This window comes from Heptranchias perlo, chromosome 30, assembly GCF_035084215.1.
Source record: "Heptranchias perlo isolate sHepPer1 chromosome 30, sHepPer1.hap1, whole genome shotgun sequence".
NCBI classification, from domain to species: Eukaryota; Metazoa; Chordata; class Chondrichthyes; order Hexanchiformes; family Hexanchidae; genus Heptranchias; species Heptranchias perlo.
In genome coordinates, this window is record NC_090354.1 from 348,194 (window position 1) to 373,258 (window position 25,065).

Sequence of the window (25,065 nt, forward strand, 5' to 3'; positions counted from 1 at the left end):
AGCAATTTACTGTTTTTGAAATGAACCAGATATACGCACAATGCTTTGAGCACATAGAGGTGCAGACATTTTTGTGATGGAATGTATGAATTGAGTTTTTTTAATTGAGTCTGCTGCAATGCTCTATCATTTCTTGCATTGTTAAGTTACATTATGCATCTACTCAAACTGCAGTAGAATGCAGTAGCTCTACAGTGCAATTTCCATTTTAGTCAAGGTGAAGGATGTTGGTGCAGGATAATGAACACTTCAGTATTATTATCCAGTGCCAGCATCTAGCATATTCAGGTTAGGTATAGCATGGCTGGATGCAGAGTCAAACTCTTCGTCTACCTTAATTCCATCCTCAAAAGCAGACCTCCTGCTGCACCATTGTGAATGTTTCTATGTTCCTCACAGCCTTTCTGAATGAGATATCAATTTGTGACAAAGTGTAAGCAGCCTCGTGTTCTGGGGCCATACCCATTAGGAACTGGATTAGAACTGTTCAAACTCATTTCATACAGGACTTACAAAAATAGCTGAGCGAGATCTTCAGTCCAAGCTGGATCTGAGAGATGAAAGGATAGTACCTTAACCCAAGGCACTACCCTGGCACCTCATCCCTTTTCTACAGCCCCAGCAAGATCTGCAGTAGTCAGGTTCTGTTGGACTTGAAGAAAGCAAAATGTTGTGCCTATAACAAAAAGGGTGATAAATAGACCCAGGCAACTACAGGCCCATTAGCCTAATGACAATAGCTGGTTAAATAATGAGAACTATTCTAATGAGAAAGCTAGAGGACTTTTTTTTTATTCGTTCATGGGATGTGGGCGTCGCTGGCAAGGCCAGCATTTATTGCCCATCCCTAATTGCCCTTGAGAAGGTGGTGGTGAGCCGCCTTGTTGAACCATTGCAGTCCGTGTGGTGAAGGTTCTCCCACAGTGCTGTTAGGAAGGGAGTTCCAGGATTTGACCCAGCGACGATGAAGGAACGGCGATATGTTTCCAAGTCGGGATGGTGTGTAACTTGGAGGGGAATGTGCAGGTGGTGGTGTCCCCATTGCCTGCCCTTGTCCGTCTAGGTGGTAGAGGTTGCGGGTTTGGGAGATGCTGTCGAAGAAGTCTTGGCGAGTTGCTGCAGTGCATCCTGTAGACGGTAGACACTACAGCCACGGTGCGCCAGTGGTGAAGGGAGTGAATGTTTAGGGTGGTGGATGGGGTGCCAATCCAGTGGGCTGCCTTGTCCTGGATGGTGTCGAGCTTGAATGTTGTATAGCAATAATATAATCTCAATGGCAATAATACAATAGCCGTTAATTTAATTAAAAGCCACAGAAATCCAGGATAGAAAATAAGACTGGATAAGAAGCTGTTTGAAAAATAGGAAACCGCTTATTTGCAGCCTCGGCATCCTATTTGACCCTGAGCTGATCTTCTGACCCATATCCTCCATCACAAAGACCGCCTACTTCCACCTCCGTAATATCACTCATCTCCACCCCTGCCTCAGCCCATCTGCTGCCGAAATCCTCATCCATGCCTCCAAACCTGACTATTCCAATGCCCTCTTGCTGGGCCTCCCATCCTCTACCATCTATGAACTTCCTCATCCAGAACTCTGCTGCCCCTATCCTAATCTGCACCAAGTCCCGCTCACCCATCACCTCTGCCCTGGCTGACATACATTGGCTCCCGGTCCAGCAATGCTTCAAATTTAAAATTCTAATCCTTGTTTTCAAATCCCTTCATGGTCTCGCCCCTCCCTATGTCTGTAACCTCCTCCAGCCTACAACCCTCCAAGATCTCTGCTTCCTCTGGTCTCTTGTACATCCCCCACTCTCTTTGCCCCACCACTGATGGCTGTGCATTCAGCATCTAGGCCCTAAGCTCTGGAATTCCCTCCCAAAACTTCTCTGCCTCATTACCTCTCCTCCTTTAACACCCTCCTTTTAACCCACCTCTTAGACCAAGCTTTTAGTCACCCCTCTTAATATCTTCTTTGTTGCCTTATGGTCAATTTTTGTCTGATTATGCTTCTGTGAAGTGCCTTAGGATGTTTTTCAACATTAACGGTGCTATATAAATGCAAATTCTTGTAACAATCTGGATATGAAAACTAAATATAATCTTGTCAAATTTGCTGGTGACCTAAAATAGTAAGAACAGTAGACACAGAGGATGCAGTTAAAAGATTTGCAAAAGGATTTAGGTCAGCTATGCAACTGGTCAAACAAATGGCAAATAAAATCTAAATGTAAAGTGTTGAAAAAGAGGTCATCAATATACGATGAATGGGATTGAATGAGTAGAGGGAGATTTGGGAAGGGATCTAGGAATGTTGGCTGACTTATCAATTTCATTGAATGGATAATGTGGCAAAGAAATTATAATAAACAGAATGCTGGGATATATAACTGGGACAGCAGAGTACGTCACTGGGAATTGCCTCGGGTTCTCCATATCAGCGGCCCTAACTTCAGCCGACCAGGAGAACTCCCAAGAAATTCTCAGCACGAGTCTTCAGAAGTTCTGCTGAGCCTTTACAATGCACTGGTTAAACCTCACTTGGATTACTGTGTGCGATTCTTGTCACTGAACCCAGAAAATGTATAACATCACTGAAGAGAGTGCAGACAACAACAAAACTGATCCCAAGCGTAAAGGTGATGAGTTAATGAGAGTGCTATAATGGGATGCTATAATTCGATGGGTCATGTATCCTTTCAACAGCCTTGACTTGAGTATCGATATTCATTGTCATGTTGGTAGGTGATCCTGCTGCTACGTGGGGCTTTTTCCAGTTTTCATCCCACCTTATGCTGGGTATAGTTCCATGTGCTAGCCCCTCTCCAGTGCCTTGCCCAAATGTGTCATGTTACGTGTGAGGCTAGACAGCAAGTGTTTACAAGTTATTTTACTACAGAGGGAATAGGACCAAGACCTTGTCGTGTCCTCACCTGCACGTCCCAGTCACTGGTTAGTGATTAAGGACAGAGACTGTGGCCGATTTCTTTCTTTTTTCTCTATGCTCCCTAACCACGGACCATTTAGGCGAATTGTCACATCTCCCCCATCACCCTGGCTGATATAAGCTGACTCAACACAGAATGGGATTGAGTCTGGGACCTGCTGGTCTGTATGGTGGAGTGCCACACCAGGTGGATTCTTGTCTAATAGGCCTTTGGAGGTGAAAGTGTTCTTTTTTTTTAAGGCTGTTTTTGCTGTGATGGCGTACTAGCTCCAGGTCTGCAACAATTCCTAAAATCTCCCTGTATGAATTGTGTTGCTCTTTGAGTTTGTACTCTGCTGTCATAAACTGTATCAGCTTGTGCTGAAGTTTGTCAGTGCTGTGTAACCAGTTTGTACTGTGATGTTTTCTGCTGTTGTGTCCTATTTTCTGCTGTAGGGCTTTGTTCTGTGTCACTCCATTGCTGGTGGAACAGGTTCTGGGCTGGGCTCCTACCTCCTCGAGAAATTAAATGACAGGTGAGTGACGGGCAGTTTTTGTGGATATGAGCCCCTGACTGCTACAAAGAGTGATTGCTTGTCAGTCTCCATTTGAGAGTGGGAGGGGGAAGAGGAGAGAAGCAGTTTGGGCTTTTTTTTAAGGTGTTCCTTCCTCTATTGAATGGTGTCCGATAGAGGACTGTATCATTTCATAACTTTTTCATGTTGCTTGACAGCGGCCAAAATAGCTAAAGATTCACCATCTAATCTGTGTCTACGCACAACAGTGACTACTTCAAAAAGTCATTTGTCTGAAGCATTTGAAATGTTTCTCAGAGATGTCTTACGGTGTGATTCAATGCCTTACCTTTTCACTCTCTCCTTCCCCTTCCCTCTCTTTCCCTCCAGCTGAGGGGAATGGGGTAGATGGTTGGGGGTCTCTTAACACACTGCATCCCTTCCACCAACTGGGATGATTGAGAAAGGTGAGGAGATGCACAGTTTGGACCGTTTGACACTGATTGATTCTTTCAGTTCTGGGCAGGTGTCTGGGCCTCAACAATGCCTGTTCCTCCAGCAGGTAATCTTGACATTCTGTGCCCCTTCCTCGAGCTGGGGATGGGGCAAATGGCCTGGGCTTGTCAGCACTGCAGTGTTTCCTTGGCCATTCTTGAGGTTATTTTGTGATTAGGTGACAGGACCAGTATGAAATTTGTGTAGTGTTTTGGTAAATGAGCGTAAAAGCCTGACTATCCTAAGTTTTAGAAAATTGTTCAGAATACTCAAATGTATTTGTGTTAAATCCCTACAGGTACCCAAAGAAGCTGGTACAGACTTACTCTGTGTTTCCTAATCAGGATGAGATGAGTGATGTAGTGGTGCAGCCTTATAACTCGCTTCTGACACTGAAGAGACTGACTCAGAATGCAGACTGTGTGGTAAGTGACTTCAGTCGGAATGGTTGGACTTGGTGCAGTAGTGTCTGGAGGGGGCTAGTGTCATGCACCTAACTCTGGGGAGGAGATAGTAGAATGGTATGTTGCATTGGGCAGGCCTTTAAAGAGCTGCTGTTTTGGTTTTTAAGGTTGTTCTTGACAACACTGCATTGAATCGGATTGCAACAGACAGGCTGCATATTCAGAACCCCTCCTTCTCTCAGATCAACCAGCTGGTAGGTAAAGACTAATGCTCATTGTTCTGGATGGGGCACATTGTTGTCGGGCATGAATAAAGCATTCCTTGGTACAGATATGTAGAACTATGGGGTTGAGGGGGAAGGAAGAGGAGAGATTGAGGCATAAGCATAACCCAGCTGGAGCAGGCTATTAAGAATAGTGTTAAGTGTGTTGTCATGTCCTGCACGACAATGCTTATGACCTAAAAGGACAGGATTTTATAAGAATAATTGGGTAGTGATGTGTGGTTATACAGCTGAATCTGAATAAATGAAATGTTGTCCAATCTGTTGCCACCTGCGTCCATAACATTGATCCTCTTCCAACCAAAGAATTTCTTCATAATTTGCTCATCAGTGATTATTTCCACTGTGGTGAATTATTGCTGATTGGCCACAGGCAAGCTGCAAAATGAGTGTGCTGTTTCTGATCTTTCACTTGAGAATTATGGTGTTTGAGTCCCATTGCCGAACCCCAACTGACATCAGCTAACTTGGTTGTTTGGTGTATGTTCGTGACAACCAGGTGGCGTGTTTATCCTCTGAGGCACCAATGTTTAAAAATTAGGTTGGCAAAACTTGTGTTTAAAAATGAGGTTGGCGACTACAGCAAGAATAAGAAAAGCAGAGAGGAAAAAGTAAGGTCAACTTATGAGATTAGGGAAATAGTTAATTAAAAAGTAACCACAACATAGGTTCATTGTCAAAAGGAGGAGAGGGAGGTGTTTAAAGGAGGGTGGGGTCTCGGCGGCTGAAGGCAGGGCTGCCAGTAATGGGGCAAAGGGAAGGGGAATGCACCTGAGGCCAGGGTCAGTGGAATAGAGAGGTGAGATTGGTGTTATAAAGAAAGAACTTGCATTTTTATAGCACCTTTCACAATCTCAGGATGTCCCAAAGCGCTTTGCAGCCAATGATGTACTTTTGAAGTGTAGTCATTGTTGTAAGTCCCCCACAGGAGACTGGTCAAGAAGGTACGAGCCCATGGAATCCAGGGTGCCTTGGCACTTTGGATACAAAACTGGCTTAGTGGCAGAAGGCAGAGGGTGATGGTCGAAGGTTGTTTTTGTGACTGGAAGCCTGTGGCCAGTGGGGTACCACAGGGATCGGTGCTGGGTCCCTTGCTGTTTGTGGTCTACATTAACGACTTGGATATGAATGTAAAAGGTATGATCAGTAAGTTCGCTGATGATACAAAGATTGGTAGGGTGGTAAATAGCGAGGAGGATAGCCTCAGTCTGCAGGACGATATAGATGGGTTGGTCAGATGGGCGGAACAGTGGCAAATGGAATTTAACCCGGAAAAGTGCGAGGTGATGCACTTTGGAGGGACTAACAAGGCAAGGGAATACACAATGAATGGGAGGACCCTAGGCAAGACAGAGGGTCAGAGGGATCTTGGTGTGCAAGTTCACAGATCCCTGAAGGCGGCGGAACAGGTAGATAAGGTGGTAAAGAAGGCATATGGGATACTTGCCTTTATTAGCCGAGGCATAGAATATAAGAGCAAGGAGGTTATGATGGAGCTGTATAAAACACTGGTTAGGCCACAGCTGGAGTACTGTGTGCAGTTCTGGTCGCCACACTACAGGAAGGATGTGATCGCTTTGGAGAGGGTGCAGAGGAGATTCACCAGGATGTTACCAGGGCTGGAGCGCTTCAGCTATGAAGAGAGACTGGGAAGATTGGGTTTGTTTTCCTTGGAGCAGAGGAGGCTGAGGGGGGACATGATTGAGGTGTACAAAATTATGAGGGGCACAGATAGGATGGATACTAAGGAGCTTTTTCCCTTCGTTGAGGGTTCTATAACAAGGGGACATAGATTCAAGGTAAAAGGCGGGAGGTTTAGAGGGGATTTGAGAAAGAACTTTTTCACCCAGAGGGTGGTTGGAGTCTGGAACTCACTGCCTGAAAGGGTTGTGGAGGCAGGAACCCTCACAACATTCAAGAAGCATTTGGATGAGCACTTGAAATGCCATAGCATACAAGGCTACGGACCAAATGCTGGAATATGGGATTAGAGTAGACAGGGCTGATGGCCGGCGCGGACACGATGGGCCAAAGGGCCTCTATCCGTGCTGTATAACTCTATGACTCTATGTAATGTAGGAAACGTGGCAGCAATTTGCGCACAGCAAGGTCCCACAAACAGCAATAGGATAAATATTGGCCAGGACACCAGGGAGAACTCCCTTGCTCTTCGAAATAGTGCCGTGGGATCTTTTATGTCCACCTGAGGGAGCAAATGGGGCCTCGGTTTAACGTCTCATCCCAGGACAACACCTCCGAAGGTGCAGCACTCCCTCGGTACTGCACTGAAGTGTCGGCCTAGATTTTGTGCTCAAGTCTCTGGAGTGGGACTTGAACCCATGACCTTTTGACTCAGGCGAGAGTGCGGCCACTGAGCCACAGCAGGCACATAGAATATGTGACACATAAACATGTGGAACGGACTGCACAGGAAGGCAGATATCATGGGGAAAAACTTGAGAGTATTGAGTAGATATTTTGGGAGCAGCCAGAATTAACGCTGAGCCTTTTCTGGTCCTGTACGTTTATGTTCCTATGTTTGTTCTGATAAAGAACAGGTGTTTTCAGTTACTATTTCCCAACACAATCATTGCCATTAGCTCTGCCTCTTTAATTACGCTATACTTAGCCAGCATTTTTGATGGGTTAGATGATCTGGTAAGAAGCACTGTTTAGTCCCAGATATTGTTGTACAGATGCACTGTGACCTTGCAGTATTGCTGTGTAATTTATTTAATAGGTCTCCACCATCATGTCTGCAAGTACCACCACACTGAGGTACCCTGGATACATGAACAATGATCTTATCGGACTGATTGCATCCCTCATTCCCACTCCAAGACTTCACTTCCTTATGACAGGCTACACTCCACTTACCACAGATCAGTCGGTATGTGCTGATGGACAATGCATTTTTGCTGTGATTAGACTCCAGTTTAGCTTAGTAGTTATTATTAATCTAACATTGATATTTAATTGATTTGTGATTTGAGCCACTGTGACAGTGCATCATATCTTAAAGAGACAATGTCCTCAACTTTTGAGATTTCTGACATGGATTTCGGATGTTCATCCCACTCTGCACAGCACGTCATGTCCTATTTGTTTTCAATAGTGCAAATTTTAAATAGTCAAATATTGTGATCTTCACAAGCTACGGGAAATATTGGTGGCTTATTGTTGGGAACCTGTTGCTGTGACAGCAGCTTTGCTGCGCCTATAATGTTGCTACCACCCTGGTGTGATGACAGTGTCCCTTTTTCAATAAGCGATTTAAAATTTGAATATATATTGCAGCACTGATAGTGGTTCAGGAAAGAGGTAGCTCCCATTCTACATCTAAGTGGCAGATGCCTGGGCCAGTATCGGCACATTTTGAGAGTGTGGGATAATCATAGAGTGATACAGCACAGAAGGAGGCCATTCGGCCCATCGTGCCTGTGCAATTCTTTGAAAGAGCTATTCATTTAGTCCCACTCCCCTGCTCTTTCCCCATAGCCCTGCATGTTTTTCCATTTCAAGTATTTATTCAATTCCCTTTTGAAAGTTGCTATTGAATCTGCTTCCACCACCCTTTCAGGCCATGCATTCCAGATCGTAACAACTCGCTGCGTAAAAAAATGTTTCCTCATGTCACCTCTGGTTCTTTTGCCAATTACCTTAAATCTGTGTCCTCTGGTTGCCAACCCTTCTGCCGCTGGAAACAGTAAATAAGGAGAAACTATCGAAACCCTTCATGATCTTGAACACCTCTATCAAATCTCCCCTTAACCTTCTCTGCTCTAAGGAGAAAAACCCCAACTTCTCCAGTCTGTCCATAAAATTGAAGTCCTTCATCCCAGGTACCATTCTAGTAAATCTCCTCTGCACCCTCTCCAAGGCCTTGACATCGGTCCTAAAGTGTGGTGCCCAGAATTGGACACAATACTCTCTAACTGGGGCCTAACCACTGTTTTATAAAGGTTTAGTTTAACTTCCTTGCTTTTGTACTCCATGCCTCTATTTATAAAGCCAAGGAATCCCATATGCCTTTTTAACAGCTGTCTCAACTTTTCCTGCCACCTTCAAAGATTTGTGTATGTACACCCCCAGGTTCCTCTGTTCCTGCACCTCCTTTAAAATTGTACCCCTCATTTCTCCTACCAAAATGAATCACTTCACACTTCTGTGTTAAATTTCATCTGCCATGTGCCTGCCCATTTCACCAGCCTGTCTGTCCTCCTGAAGTCTGTTACTATCTTCCTTATTGTTTACTAATTGTTTCCGAGTTTCATATCATCTACAAATTTTGAAATCGTGCCCTGTAGACCCAAGTCCAGGTTATTAATATATATCAGAAAGAGCAGTGGTCCCAACACCAACCCCTGGGAGACACCACTGCACTCTTTCCTCCAGTCTGAAAAACAACCGTTAACCACTACTCTCTGCTTTCTGTCCTGTAGCCAATTTCGTAATGCTTGCCAGCTGCGTGAGCACTAAGTTGGTAGGATTGGCCTCAAACGTGAGCAAATTTGAAATTGGCCTTTATAAGAGAGCCAATTTCATAGTGGCCAAAATTTTGTTTTTTACGGCATGAACCCAGCTTGGAACATTCCCGTGGGCCCACGTCTACAGTTTCACTCTACTGAACACTGGTATCCTGCTGGTGGGAGCAGCAGGAATTCCAATGGATGATGCCATCCTGCAGATCTCATCTCCTTTTCTTCTGTTACGCTGAAATTACTGCCTGTCCCTGCCCCCAGAGGAAATTCCTGCTTCCCGCTTGTCCTTTCCCACTCCTTTTAGAACGCACTGTGCCCCAGGCTCCAAGGAAGTTTCTGCCGTAGTATATAAAGCACCAATTATGGATCCTGAAAGCTTATGCAGGACATCGTTTTAGTTGGCAAATATTTACTGTACAATTATATTCATCTAGGATGTTGCAGAAAGACGAAAACGTGCAAGAAGTTTGCTTTCCAAGCGGGTATACCAGAGTGCATTGTGTGTTACTCTTTACTCTTTAACTATCTTTTGTGTTGTGCATTTGAAGCTATTTTTGTTTAGTGTTTGGTTTGGTTTGATGTGCCCCTTTCAAAGACTGACAGCAGAATTGCAGAAGATCAAAGTGTTGGGTGAGTGGTGCTGGTTGGTTGTTTGCAAACCATAGTTCCCTTGAAGAACCAGCACGTTACCAGTTTTGCATGTTTTAAGAATGACTGATGGGTTAGAACAGCCATTATGGTCCAGAATATGCCTAAATTCTGCACAATACTTTGTGAGGTACCGAACATTTTCAAGTATGAGCTCACTGCACTGCCTATTGGAAGCCCTCTGGTTACTGAGAGGTCAGCCAGAGGCAGTGAATGGTTTGTGCTGACATATGAACACGTAAATGCCTATACATCTAGAAAGCAAAAACTGGCTCAAGTTGTACATTTATATATAAAAAGGTGACTGTATTTCATCAGAGGTCACAATTCTCTTGCTTGTGCAATCCCTGCAGCGGACAGACTTCAGTCCAACTTCCTGTATGTTTTTTTGTATGCATGTTACAGACAGGGTAAATTTAAATGGCAAGTTTCCAGATGTGTACTCAAATTTTGGCAGGCAACATTGTTTTTCCCGAAAACCGACCATCCATTGAATGGATTAATACCCTTGCTGAGATTTGGGGGAGCAGCTTGACTGACTCGGGTGTTTTGAGAGAAGGGATACTTATTGGTCCAGAAGTGACCAGGCCTGCTGGTGGAAAAGAAACTTATGAAATTACTGATACTCGTACTTTTCATCGTGACGCATCAGTTTGGTAGCATTCTGACCTCGAGTTAGAAGGGGAAGCCAAATGATGCATACAGTAGGGGCAGGTGTCTTTACTGTGACCAACGTCAAACCACACATTGATGAACTTTGGGTTACTTTTAAAACTGATCAGGACTTCCATCGTATAACTCTTCAAAATTGGTGGAGCACTTGGTCCTCAAAAGTCACTGTCCATTCCTGCAACTTGCGCCTTTACAGAGTGTAACCTAGTCCTGTGCTTTGCCAGCTTAAAAACTAGTTGGACAACATGGAATGCTTTTCCAGAGCATTCCTACACTTTTCCTGACAGGAAGTCACATTCGAGGACTTTAAGTTGTAGGAGATTTGTTGCACTGATGTATGACGGGCCAGTGATGTGCCTGAGGTTAATTATACTGGAAGTTTGCTCTAAACACAAGTCCTGAACCTTAGATCACACATGATCTGCTCATCAGGGGAGGCATTGCGGGGCCCATACCTTTCCCCTGACCCAGGCTAATTTAACCCGGGTGATTAGAGATCACAATACATGACCGAAGGATAGGAACCACCTTGCCTGAGGCCATGACGGCATGGTACCAACTGGTGTGGGTTTCTGGGATTATACATAGTTGCGTTTCCTGCAAAGTATTTACTTCTTGTATTCACCAGCAGTACAGCTTCAACTATAGACATCAAAATAAGCATGTAGTGTTTCTGTTAAATTTGGCACATACATTTAAAAATCAGTGCTAAAAGCACCTTTTCCCTTTAATTAAATCTTGAATACTTCAAAAAGCATTATTTTGAATTTTGATACACTATTCAGTGTTATAAATAAAGCATTCCTCCACAACTGTATATATCATAGTATGTCACAGCACAGAAGGAGGCCATTTGGCCCATCGTGCCTGTGCCAGCTCTTTGAAAGAGCTATCCAATTAGTCCCACTCCCTGCTCGTTCCCCATAGCCCTGTAAAAAAAAATTTTCCCTTCAAGTATTTATCCAATTCCCCTCTAAAAGTTGTTATTGAATCTACTTCTACCACCCTTTCAGGCAGTGCATTCCAGATCATAACTACTCACTGTGCAAAATAAAAAAAGCAACTTTTTCTCTGGTTTCCAGCAGGGCAATTAAATGATAACCAGCCACAATTGAAGGTCTCTTTATTGGTCCCATATCTGAAAATAATCAATATCAAGCAGAGTATTAGTGTGCAAAGCTTCATTCTTCACACTGTAAACAGTTAAGAAGCTTAGCTGCTCTACAGCATGTACATCACATTAATGCAAGCTATTTCTCAGTCATGAGCAGGGTGAAGCTAATGGATGTTAATGTCCCCATAGCAGCCAATCAGTCATGTATGTAATAAATTTGAAAGGCAAACATTATGAATAGAATTTAACTGGAGTCTACCAGCTTAAGCAAAAGTTGGCTAGTTACTGTAGCACTGATTTGAACTCACTGTAAGGCGATGTCCTTGACTTACTTCAGCCAAGTATGTGTGCCTCAGTAAATGAAGAGCATACAGGTTTGCTTTGTGGAATCCTGCAAAAAGACACTTTTAAAAAAAAAAGTGTGACACTTTTTTAAAAAAAGTGTAAGTCCATGATGCAGATTTATGGTAAGTGCTTTCAGTATCCCTGGGCCCAAAGTGTAACTTTGCCTTTTAGAACAATGCTACTTATTACCAGCTCTGGGAGGGACCGCTTTGGTCTTGCGGTGGTTTGTTCTTGTTTTACTGATCTGAGGATTGTGCGTGTGAGAGTGGAGTTTTTTTGTAATGGGAAAACAGATGAAGAGTTGTGGACACCACCAATGTTGAACAGGGTAAAAGATGAGGTAAATCAGCAAGTATTGATTCACTGATGCAAAGCTTGACTTTTAAAAGCCTAGCAGGAAGATGAGACTGAGGGAGGTGAGGATTTTTGCGGTTTCGAGGATCTGGGAAAGAATAAGTTAGTGAGTTAGAGTAGGAGTTGGTGGGTTGAGTCTTGATGTTAATGCTGAGGATGCAGGGAAGAGCATATAGGACAGTATATTTGGAATTTAGGAGGAAAATTAAGAGGAATACTGAGCATTGTATCAGTAATTAAAATTGAGAAATATAACTGCAAGTTGTTGAGAGATAAGAAATGTTGCGATGAAGAGAGGAGTCAGAAGTTAGATTGATCACCCATCGGATGCCAAGTTTTTTTCTTGTAACTTGTGCAAGAGGGGTTAGAAGAAACTCTCCACACGTGGGAAACATATTGAAGTCTTGAAGTACTGCGGCTATAGAAAGAGCTGTTGAGGGGAAGAGATAAGTTTTTGCATGGGGGACTTCAAGGGGGAGAAAATAGAGAAAGTAATGTGATATTGAAGCTACAAAGCCCTGTCTTGTCTTGTCTTGTACACTTGTGCATGTTATTATGATATATTTGCGTATTCAGCACTGTTTAATGAGAAGCCTGTGGATCTTTGGTTCTTAGTTCTTATTTCTCAGTGTCTGTATGATGGTGGTAGGGAAGTGCTATTTATATTCGAATGTAAGAAATGAAAAGGGGCAACTCCGTTTTTAAAACCTGTTGCATGTTTTGTTCTTAGGTCGCAAGTGTGCGTAAAACAACTGTTCTGGACGTCATGCGAAGACTGTTGCAACCCAAGAATGTGATGGTGTCCACTGGCAGAGACAGACAAACTAACCATTGCTACATCGCCATTCTCAATATTATCCAGGGGGAGGTAGACCCTACTCAGGTAGAACTATATAGCATTAGCTTTAGAAAGAAGAAAAGAGCTTGCATTATATAGCACCTTACCACATCCTTAGGACATCCCAAAGTCCTTTACAACAGTGTTGTCCAATAGAAATCACTAACTAGCCACAAGGGAGGCTATGGTTTTTTTTTTATTCGTTCACGGGATGTGGGCGTCGCTGGCAAGGCCGGCATTTATTGCCCATCCCTAATTGCCCTCGAGAAGGTGGTGGTGAGCCGCCTTCTTGAACCGCTGCAGTCCGTGTGGTGACGGTTCTCCCACAGTGCTGTTAGGAAGGGAGTTCCAGGATTTTGACCCAGCGACAATGAAGGAACGGCGATATATTTCCAAGTCGGGATGGTGTGTGACTTGGAGGGGAACGTGCAGGTGGTGTTGTTCCCATGCGCCTGCTGCCCTTGTCCTTCTAGGTGGTAGAGGTCGCGGGTTTGGGAGGTGCTGTCGAAGAAGCCTTGGCGAGTTGCTGCAGTGCATCCTGTGAATGGTGCAAACTGCAGCCACACTGCGCCGGTGGTGAAGGGAGTGAATGTTTAGGGTGGTGGATGGGGTGCCAATCAAGCGGGCTGCTTTATCTTGGATGGTGTCGAGCTTCTTGAGTGTTGTTGGAGCTGCACTCATCCAGGCAAGTGGAGAGTATTCCATCACACTCCTGACTTGTGCCTTGTAGATGGTGGAAAGGCTTTGGGGAGTCAGGAGGTGAGTCACTCGCCGCAGAATACCCAGCCTCTGACCTGCTCTCGTAGCCACAGTATTTATATGGCTGGTCCAGTTAAGTTTCTGGTCAATGGTGACCCCCAGGATGTTGATGGTGGGGGATTCGGTGATGGTAATGCCGTTGACTGTCAAGGGGAGGTGGTTAGACTCTTTCTTGTTGGAGATGGTCATTGCCTGGCACTTATCTGGCGCGAATGTTACTTGCCACTTATCAGCCCAAGCCTGGATGTTGTCCAGGTCTTGCTGCATGCGGGCTCGGACTGCTTCATTATCTGAGGGGTTGCGAATGGAACTGAACACTGTGCAGTCATCAGCGAACATCCCCATTTCTGACCTTATGATGCAGGGAAGGTCATTGATGAAGCAGCTGAAGATGGTTGGGCCTAGGACACCATTTTAGCCACCTGCACTAACTTCAGTAGAAAACGGCTTACATACATTCACACAATACAGGTAAATGTACTTCACGTGTATATTTACTTAACAAACACCGGCCAACATTTGCAGCCTTTCTCTTTCACCAAAGTTTGGAATTGCGACAATCAGGCACGCTCTCCACCCAGGCCCGGCCTCCTTCCTAAAGTGAGGTGCCCAGAATTGGACACAATACTCTAACTTGGCCCAACCAGTGATTTATAAAGATTTACCATAACTTCTACGCTTCTGTAAAAGCCAAGGATCCCGTATGCCTTTTTAATAGCTTTGTCAACTTGTCCTGCCACCTTCAAAGATTTGTGCATGTGAACCCCCAGGTCTCTGTTCCTGCACCCCCTTTAAAATTGTACCATTTAATTTATATTGCTTCTCCTCATTTTTCCTTTCAAAATGTATTACTTCACATGAATCTTCATGATGAACCTTTACAAAACACTGGTTCATAGAGTTATACAGCACGGATAGAGGCCCTTCGGCCCATCGTGTCCACAACTGGAGTATTGTGTCCAATTCTGGGCACCGTACTTTAGGAAAGATGTGAAGGCCTTAGAGAGGGAGCAGAAAAGATTTACTAGAATGATTCCAGGGATGAGGGACTTTAGTTACGTGGATAGACCGGAGAAGCTGGGGTTGTTCTCCTTGGAACTGAGAGGGTTGAGAGGAGATTTGGTATTTAAAATCATGTACTTCACGTGTATATTTACTTAACAAACACCGGCCAACATTTGCAGCCTAGAATCATAGAAAGGTTACAGCACGGACAGAGGCCATTCGGCCCATCGAGTCCGCACCGGCTCTGTGCAAGAGCAATCCAGCTGGTCCTACTCCCCCGCCCTATCCCCGTAGCCCTGCAAATTTTTTCCTTTCAAGTACTTATCCAGTTCCCTTTTGAAGGCCATGATTGAATCTGCCTCCACCACTTCCTTGGGCAATGCATTCCAGATTCTAACCACTTGCTGTGTAAAAAAGTTTTTCCTCACGTCACCTTTGATTCTTTTGCCAATCACTGTAAATCTATGTCCTCTGGTTCTTGACCCTTCTGCCAATGGGAACAGTTTCTCTCCAACTATTCTGTCTCGACCCTTCGTGATTTTGAATACCTTTTTTACGCAGCGAGTGGATAGGATCTGGAATGCACTGCCAGAGGGGGTGGTTGAAACAGATTCAATTGTGGCTTTCAAAAGGGAATTGGATAAGTACTTGAACGGAAAAAATTTGCAAGGCTATGGGGATAGGGCGGGGGAGTGGGACTAGCTGGATTGCTCTTGCATAGAGCTGGCGTGGATTCGATGGGTCGAACTGTGCTGTAACCTTTCTGTGACTTCGCTGCATTAAATTTCATCTGCCATGTGCCTGCCCATTTCACCAGTCTGGCTATGTCCTCCTGAAGTCTGTTACTATCCTCCTCACTGATTACTACATTTCCAAACTTTGAATCATCTATAAACTTTGAAATTATGCCTCCTATATCCAAGTCAAGGTCATTAATATATATCAAAAAGAGCAGTGGTCCTAATACCGACCCCTGGGGAACACCACTGTATACTTCATTGCGGTACAAATCAGGCTTGGCTGTTGTGCAAGAACAAAAGCAGCTGATAGTAAAAGTATGAGGCTGGCTGGTTATTGTCTGTTTTCAAAGCCTGTATGGCTGGTTGGCTTTTGTACTTCTCTCAAATTTATTTCCTATTACTCACTTGGAAGTTTATTTTCTCCTTGGGCCACATTCCTCCTTGGGGGAGGGGTCGAGACACATCGAAAATAACATACCTGGTGCTGGAAGATAGGAACTGAGTCAATCTATGTGGCATGTTCTGTAATCTGATATCCGAACCAGACAGGTTGACACTACACACAGGGCACTGTTGATTGATTAGCCAGCTTCCTTCATTAATGGGATAGACCTGTGACTCCAGATAACTCCGGAAGTCAATGCTGTAGGTTGGCGGGGGGGGGGATTGCTGCCTGGACAAGGAGTGGTTGGGGAGTCAGTGATAAGGGGTCACCAATTTAAAATTGTCAATAAGAGAAAATAATGAGAGGGGTTAAGAGAAATGTCTTCTTCATTGTAGGTACAGCACAGGAGGAGGCCGTTCGGCCCATCATGCCTGTGCCGGCTCTTTGAAAGAGCTATCCAATTAGTCCCATTTCCCTGCTCTTTTCCCATAGCCCTGTAAATTTTTTCCCTTCAAGTATTTATCCAATTCCCTTTTGAAAGTTATTATTGAATCTAATTCTACCACCCTTTCAGGCAGTGCACTCCATATCATTACAACTCGCTGCATAAAAAAATGTTTCCTCATGTCGCCTCTGGCTCTTTTGCCGATCACCGTAAATCTGTGTCCCCTGGTTGCCGACCCATCTGCCACTGGAAACAGTTTCTCCTTATTTACTCTGTCAAAACTGTTCATGCTTTTGAACACCTCTATCAAATCTCCCCTTCTCCTTCTCTGTTCTAAGGAGAACAACCCCAGCTTCTCCAGTCTCTCCACATAATTGAAGTCCCTCATCCCTGGTACCATTCTAGTAAATCTCTTCTGCACCCTCTCTAAGGCCTTCACATCCTTCCTAAAGTGTGGTGTCCAGAATTGAACACAATACTCCAGCTGAGGCCTAACCAGTGTTTTATGAAGGTTTAGCCTAACTTCCTTGTGTTTGTACTCTGTGCCTTTATTAATAAAGCCCAGGATCCCATATGTTTTTTTAAAAGCCTTCTCAACTTGTCCTTTCACCTTCAAAGATTCGAGGGTGTTGAAATGTGGATTGCTTTGCTACAGGGAGGAGTTGAGGCAGAGACCATTGCATCTTTTATAGGAAAATTGGATGAATATTTGAAACAGCAGGAGATGTGGGGCAGTGGGATTAGTTTTGGATTGATACAGGGCCATGGGCAGAGAGCTGGGCAATGGGATTTGTTCTGGATTGGTACAGGGCTATGGGGCAGAGGGATTAGTTTGGGATTGATACAGGGCTATGGGGAGAGAGCAGGGCAGTGGGTTTCGTTTGGGATTGCTCTGGTAGACACAGGCTGATTAGCCTCCTACTATGCTGTAAACATCTCTGGTTCTTTTGATTTGATTTTTGTGCTGTGTTAGCTGATCTCAATCATGGCAGCATAGGAGCAGTTTGGGTACCCTGGGCAGGGGAGAGGGAAATCAGCCAAGGTTCCAGCTTCTGATTATTATCCAATACTCCCGCTGGAAATGACGTGTATATAGATACCAGGGGAGGCCAGGATTGGGCTTGGCGGTTATACCCTCCCACAGTTGAATACCTTGCATTCTGTCTAAGCATCAATGAAGAACAGCCACTTGGGCAAGATACTTGCGGTCAACCAGTATCCATGGACCCATACTCCAGCAAGATTTAGCACCTTCAGGTTAGGAGGGGAGAAAAATAAAACTAGGTGGAGAAATTGTAGGCTCAGTCACCATGGGCATTTTATCTTGCATTGCTTTGCTGTATGCACAGATCCTGGCTGGGGAAGGTAAGATGTGAGATATGTGGAGTGTCCACATGGTGAAAAAGGTTAGAAATCAAATTGCCGAGAAAAAAGTTGTCACCCATTAGTTACTTATGTAGGTCAGTATCCGCCTGCAGGTGCTCTATGTGGTTGTCTGTTGTCTGGGTAGTGTTTTTGTATCAGGTTTAACAATAGAATTCTCCATTTTATGGTAAATAGAAAGATATGTTGACTTTTCTAAAGGCTCAGCAGTAAATGCTCCATCTGATACTAGCCATATAGACCAGAAATGTCTGATTTGAACCCTGCTGTCTGCTGAGTTAACTGATATCTACTGAGGCAGATAGTGTCAGCTTGGTTCAGCTAGTAACACATTCTCCTCTGAATCAGAAGGTTGTAGGTTCAAGCCCCACTCCCGGACTTGAGCACATAATCTAGGCTGACACACCAGTGCAGTACTGAAGGAGCGATGCATTGTCGGAGGTGTGGTCTTTCAGGTGAGACATTAAACTACCTCTTCAGGCGGACATAAAAGATCCCATTCAGAGGAGAGCAGGAAGTTCTTCTGATGCCCTGGCCAGTATTCATCCCTCAACTAACACCACCACCACAACAGATTAGCTGGTTATTCATCTCATTTGTGGGGCCTTGCTGTGTGCAAATTGTCTGCACATTTACTTACAAAACAGTGACTACACTTCAAAAAAGAAAGCATTTTGGGATGTACTGAGGCTATGAAAGGTGCAGTATGAATACAAGTCTTTTTCTTAAAGAGGAACTTACTCTTAACACTATGTTCTTTAAATAGGTTCACAAGAGTCTACAAAGAATAAGGGAGCGGAAGTTGGCCAACTTCATTCCATGGGGCCCAGCCAGTATACAGGTGGCGCTGTCACGGAAGTCTCCTTATCTGCCGTCAGCTCATCGTGTCAGTGGGCTGATGATGGCGAATCACACCAGCATCTCCTCAGTAAGTATCAGTACTGCACGAACCAGTTTCATGACTCAAATTCCAAGGCAAGTGATCGTAAAGACAATAGTGTTGTTTGGCTTTGGGCTTGATTCCCATTGGCTGCTGATGGGTGTTTACATTTCTGCATTTTGATTACTTGTTCACTTGTACTTTGGCTGTACAGAGAGAGGAAGGTGAAATAAATGGCCCAGTGCAAAGTGCAATTTATAATATATTCTGCAGCCAGAAACGGGCAATAAATGTTGTTGCGTTCCATACTGATCTGGGAGTGTCTGTACCAGAAGAGACTTGGTGAACAAATAGGATATGTGCTTCTAGCCAAAGAGCTTTTCGTTACCATCATACCGTTGCCAAAGTTCTTGGTTGAATTCATAGAAACAGCTCCACATCATTATTTATGCAGATCTAAACTTCGAAGGAAATTGAATATGGGCTTTCAGCATTAAAAGAAGGTTGCATCCAAGAGGTTTAATGTTGTACCTTAATGTAACTTATACTTAATTTTATGGCATTAAAGATTTCCTCTCCTCCCAACTCTTGCCCTGCCCTCCCTCCACCGCAGCTGTTCGAGAGAACCAGCAGACAGTACGACAAGCTCAGAAAGAGGGAAGCTTTCTTGGAACAGTTTCGCAAAGAGGACATGTTTAAGGAGAACTTTGATGAATTGGACAACTCTCGGGAGATTGTACAGCAGCTGATTGATGAGTATCATGCTGCTACCCGCCCTGACTACATTTCCTGGGGCACACAGGAGCAGTGAGCGAGCAAGCCAATGTTACTGCAGCCAGGCTGAACCGAAAACATGTGTAAATTAGGAGATTCCAGTGTGTGTGGCATCCTAAATCAATAAGTAGCCTCTGTACCTATCTTAACATTTCTGCTTGTTTGATATTTGCGTTCAAGTTTCCTTTGTTCAAATCCATGATTAATGGATGTCACAAAACATGGCAAATGTGCAGGACCGCTTGTGTCAGACCAGCACTGAATTTGTGTCTGAAACTCGTTTACACAACAGCTGTACTGAGTGCCACTATCCCACTCCTCCCTGGACACGTAAGGATAGCTGCGGAGTGAAACCTGGTGATTCTGGCATTGATCAGAAAGCTTTAACTGTATAAATGCATTTCATTCAGTTCAGTGATTCACTCTGGTACACCTCTGTGCAGTTTTGATTGCAGTGCTGGTGGGAGCAGCACATTGTATAAGCATGGAGTCAGCTTTTAGTGTACACAGTGAGCTGTCCAAGCTCTGAGTCAGCGTCTAATGTACACGGTGGGTTGTGAAACCATTATGTGGCAGTGTGTCATGGAGGCGATATTGAAATAACCCTGAACAGATTTGCCCAGGCAGCTCAGTTAAGAAAAAAAATTCCTTTTCTTCATGCATTTTTTTAAAAAAACAAAACTGACAAAAATTCACACCTTTTTTCTTCTGAATCTTACTGAGATTTTAAATTTAAAAACAGTGGAGACACTGTCAGCTAAGAGTGTGTTTATTTTTCATCCCACCTTCCCACTCAGATTTAGTCCAGTCCTGGATATACAATTTAATTTATACTAACAAACATTTTGTCTCTATTTAAATTTGGGAGTGGATTTTTTTCAGTTTACCAAGGACATCATTAAGTACCTGGCCTCACCTCCCTCCAGAATATCTGGAGTGATGGAGGCAATGGTGAACTGGTCACCTTCGCAGACTGTGGATCGGAAAATGCAGGTAGTCAGCTCGGCGCCCCATGTTTGAATGCTTGTCCGGGGGAGGAATGCTGGGAATGTTGCTTCACTTGGGAAGTAAAACATCAGTCAAGCATGCTGCTCATTTAAAGAGTTAAGTTCCCTGTTTAGGTGTTATTGCCACGTGTTTTGATTTGGTTACAGTTTCTTAGATCTCCAGGTACAGTCACGAAATGTCTGCGGCAGTGATCCCTTTACATGGACACAATCTTAAATATGATTGAGACTCCATTTGTTTCAGTTTTGTTTAGCTTGTACTTTGTGCATTGGATGTGTGGGAATATCTGGGGGGAGGGGACTATACATAACAGTGTAGAGTGTATTATTAAGCTTCCTATGTGGCACATCCTAATAAAAGACATTTTCTATTGAACAGTAGTTTTTGCATCTCTCACTTAGTTCTGAGAAGTCTCATCTCCAATTCTTCCCCCAGCCCACATATACACATTCATTTGGATTCTGTTGCTTTTCAAAGAGAAATATCACATGATGCTTTCCTGATTATTTAGCCAAGCATTTGATTTTTGTTATATAGCAAAAAAATCAGTTTTAAAGTTATTTACTGATCATTAATATTTAATAGACATAGGTGGTCAGAATTGAGTAGTGAACTTAGAATCATAGAAGTTACAACATGGAAACAGGCCCTTCGGCCCAACATGTCCATGTCGCCCAGTTTATACCACTAAACTAGTCCCAATTTCCTGCACTTGGCCCATATCCCTCTATACCCATGTAACTGTCCAAATGCTTTTTAAAAGACAAAATTGTACCCGCCTCTACTACTGCCTCTGGCAGCTTGTTCCAGACACTCGCCACCCTTTGAGTGAAAAAATTGCCCCTCTGGACCCTTTTGTATCTCTCCCCTCTCACCTTAAATCTATGTCCCCTCGTTATAGACTCCCCTACCTTTGGGAAAAGATTTTGACTATCTACCTTATCTATGCCCCTCATTATTTTATAGACTTCTATAAGATCACCCCTAAACCTCCTACTCTCCAAAGAAAAAAGTCCCAGTCTGTCTAACCTCTCCCTATAAGTTAAACCATCAAGTCCCGGTAGCATCCTAGTAAATCTTTTCTGCACTCTTTCTAGTTTAATAATATCCTTTCTATAATATGGTGACCAGAACTGTACACAGTACTCCAAGTGTGGCCTCACCAATGCCCTGTACAACTTCAACAAGACATCCCAACTCCTGCATTCAATGTTCTGACCAATGAAACCAAGCATGCCGAATGCCTTCTTCACCACCCTATCCACCTGTGACTCCACTTTCAAGGAGCTATGAACCTGTACTCCTAGATCTTTGTTCTATAACTCTCCCCAACGCCCTACCATTAACGGAGTAGGTCCTGGCCCAATTCGATCTACCAAAATGCATCACCTCACATTTATCTAAATTAAACTCCATCTGCCATTCATCGGCCCACTGGCCCAATTTATCAAGATCCCGTTGCAATCCTAGATAACCTTCTTCACTGTCCACAATGCCACCAATCTTGGTGTCATCTGCAAACTTACTAACCATGCCTCCTAAATTCTCATCCAAATCATTAATATAAATAACAGCAGACCCAGCACCGATCCCTGAGGCACACCGCTGGACACAGGCATCCAGTTTGAAAAACAACCCTCTACAACCGCCCTCTGTCTTCTGTCGTCAAGCCAATTTTGTATCCAATTGGCTACCTCACCTTGGATCCCATGAGATTTAACCTTATGTAACAACCTACCATGCGGTACCTTGTCAAAGGCTTTGCTGAAGTCCATGTAGACCACGTCTACTGCACAGCCCTCATCTATCTTCTTGGTTACCCCTTCAAAAAACTCAATCAAATTCGTGAGACATGATTTTCCTCTCACAAAACCATGCTGACTGTTCCTAATCAGTCCCTGCCTCTCCAAATGCCCGTAGATCCTGTCTCTCAGAATACCCTCTAACAACTTACCCACTACAGATGTCAGGCTCACCGGTCTGTAGTTCCCAGGCTTTTCCCTGCTGCCCTTCTTAAACAAAGGCACAACATTTGCTACCCTCCAATCTTCAGGCACCTCACCTGTAGCGGTGGATGATTCAAATATCTCTGCTAGGGGACCCGCAATTCAAATATCTCTGCTAGGGGACCCGCAGTTAGCCAACGTGAATTTCTTGTAGTGTCCTTTGTCCCTAGAATCTAGTTTAAGCACAGAAGTTTCAAGCCCCTTGAAGGTCTGACATGCTGCCTACAATGGCCATGGTTCATTCAATCACTGAGCTTTAATTGACTCACAGTCCTTTACTCTGAATCCTGTGCTTTCTACACAATTATTGGGTTGGTTAATTCCAGAATCCAACATTCTGCCACTTTATTTTTTCTGGCCTGTATTTATCTATTTGGGAGATGGAATTGATGAGGCTGTGTGCTCTCATTATAGCATCACCATTGAGCAACAGGCTATACATCAAATTATACCCTTTAAAAAGGAACTGGATAAATAACTGTTCAGATGGGATTGAGGGTTCTAGAGATATTAAAGATCTGTGATTCATATAAAGAATGTATATAGTGCTTTAACACATCTGAAAACCCACTGTAGGCAAACAGAGCAGCCGTTGGGTGCTCAATGATGCCCCAATACAGCAACAAGACAAATGACCGGTTAATCTGTTTTTTGGTGGTGGTCACAGAGAAGAAGAGTGGCCAGGACTTCGATTAGTGCCATCAGAACTTTAACATCCACCCGAAGCACTGGAACAGGACCTTGTTTAATGTTTCATTCAAAGGACGGCAGCCCCAACAATACAGCACTTCCTCACTATGGCATTACATTTGCAACCTAGACTATGCTCAAGGAGCTGGAGTGGGGCTTGAAGATTAACTATAGGTATGTATTCAGGAATAAGCTAGTAAATCTAATGCAGTCAATTTTCTAGTACTAAAATAAGTTGTTTTAATCCTGATAAAGTTTTTACATATTGCACAAATTCATCTGTACAGTATAGTGCAGTAAATGCACATTGAAAGAGAAAGGAAACATGCAGTATACAGTTAAATAAAAAGCTTTTCCATTACAAAGTGAGTTTAAGACACAATATGGAAGGGTAGTCCCGTAAAACCAAAGCTGCCAGCAGCTTTATACAATGGTGTCTGATAACTCTACAGTCGGTGTTGTTTCACAGCAGCTTCAGACTTGTGGAAGTCGATGCAATGAGTTACCTCCTGGTTCCAGAGGATTTGGTACATACTGTTTCCTGTAGATTGTTTGTTTAAACCTGTGCCTATATCTAACAATAAAACTGCACAGTAACGAAATGGTTCCAGGCTGGTTAGCTCATATCCTGCTGTGTCACCAACGATCCTTGAGCCCTTCAGCTTATGTTCATTTAACAAAGTTGCAACATTTTCAAAAAGGAAAGTAGTAATTGCAGCATGGAGTTGTGATACATAAGTTGGGACGAGTAGTGTTTTAAAAGCAAGATACAATTAATTCCTGATTTCTGGCTGGGCACTAACATATCACCAGAGTGACATTTTGGTTTCAATCTTGCATCTGCAACAGATCAAAAGCTCTATCTGAATTTTAAATGTGCTCTAATCCCTGCTTGGTTTCCACTTCCTATCCATCACCTTGTACATAATCAGTGCATGAGAAATTGTTGTTATAATCCCCATTAATCACATGACTAAGGTTCGGAGCAAAGGAATCCTTGCCACATTTATGGATTCTGTTCAATTGCTAAGATACCAGGTGGTTTGTTAATGTGGGGACTGATGTACAAGGGGAATATTTTGCTGGAATACCTTCCCATTTCTGTTGATTTACAATAGGGTGACATTAAACTTCCTGTTCTTTTCCAGCCCCAATCTGCCAGGCCTCTGCCGAGTGAGCAAGATGGAGGGGGGGCGGTCACTCACACCTGTTACTGCCTTCAGGATAGTATGACAGGGCAAGACTGCAGCAGGAAACTTGGTTTCTGATGCCTCCCTGTGTTTCTGTAAGAAGTTCTCACAATAGTTTGAAACGTCTAGAAAATTATGCAGTATGTTGGTCATACAGTGTAAACTTTCTGAATGTTGAAGCCTTTTTGCAACGGTCATACGATCTACAGCATGTTAAATGTTTAAGTGACAGTACCACAGTTGTACTATAGGCTGTAAAGAAGCTCGGGGGAAGTTGCATCAACAAGTGTTTCAGGAAAAAGGCCTAAAAAGGGACCAACTCCCTGCTGCAGCAACATTGCAGTAAGCACTTGTACAGAGGTTGTTGGAAAGAATAAAAGGCACTATAAGGTAACATGGGGTTGCTGAGCTGTGTATACATGGTGTGCTGGGTCCTACTGATGCAGTAGTAATGAGGTCAGGGAATATCTTGACAAAGATAGCTCTCCCAATGTGCTTTGCTGTATCAAGTGCCTCACAATGTAAAAGCTTCCTCAGTGCTGGAATCCCTGTACAGGATACGACGATGACTGTTGGCTCGACCACCTGTTGTGATGGGTGTGGTCCCATGGCTACCAGCACGGGCTCGTGTTCGGACGTGATTGGTGCTATAAATTTTCATTAGCTGAGCAATCTCTTGGACCTAGGGATTAAAAGAAATTAATTTAAAAAGGCAGCAT

At 43.8% G+C, this 25,065-nt stretch overlaps 2 protein-coding genes across 4 annotated transcripts in view; one reads left to right on the forward strand and one right to left on the reverse strand.

The window, feature by feature from the left end:
- The window catches only part of tubg1 (tubulin, gamma 1), a 66,438-nt gene extending 45,603 nt beyond the window's left edge, over positions 1-20,835 (forward strand). The window contains exons 5-11 of the mRNA XM_067969296.1: positions 3,388-3,467; positions 4,240-4,366; positions 4,513-4,599; positions 7,370-7,519; positions 12,974-13,126; positions 18,565-18,726; positions 19,292-20,835. Coding sequence (XP_067825397.1) covers positions 3,388-3,467; positions 4,240-4,366; positions 4,513-4,599; positions 7,370-7,519; positions 12,974-13,126; positions 18,565-18,726; positions 19,292-19,489 — 957 coding nt within the window. The 3' untranslated portion in view covers positions 19,490-20,835. The remainder of the gene's footprint in view (positions 1-3,387; positions 3,468-4,239; positions 4,367-4,512; positions 4,600-7,369; positions 7,520-12,973; positions 13,127-18,564; positions 18,727-19,291) is intronic.
- A 2,536-nt stretch (positions 20,836-23,371) lies between these two features.
- Positions 23,372-25,065, reverse strand: part of plekhh3 (pleckstrin homology, MyTH4 and FERM domain containing H3) — a 71,036-nt gene continuing 69,342 nt past the window's right edge. For all 3 annotated transcript variants that reach the window (XM_067969299.1, XM_067969298.1, XM_067969297.1), the window contains one exon: positions 23,372-25,028. In XM_067969299.1, the coding sequence (XP_067825400.1) occupies positions 24,861-25,028 (168 nt within the window). In that variant the 3' untranslated portion in view covers positions 23,372-24,860. The remainder of the gene's footprint in view (positions 25,029-25,065) is intronic.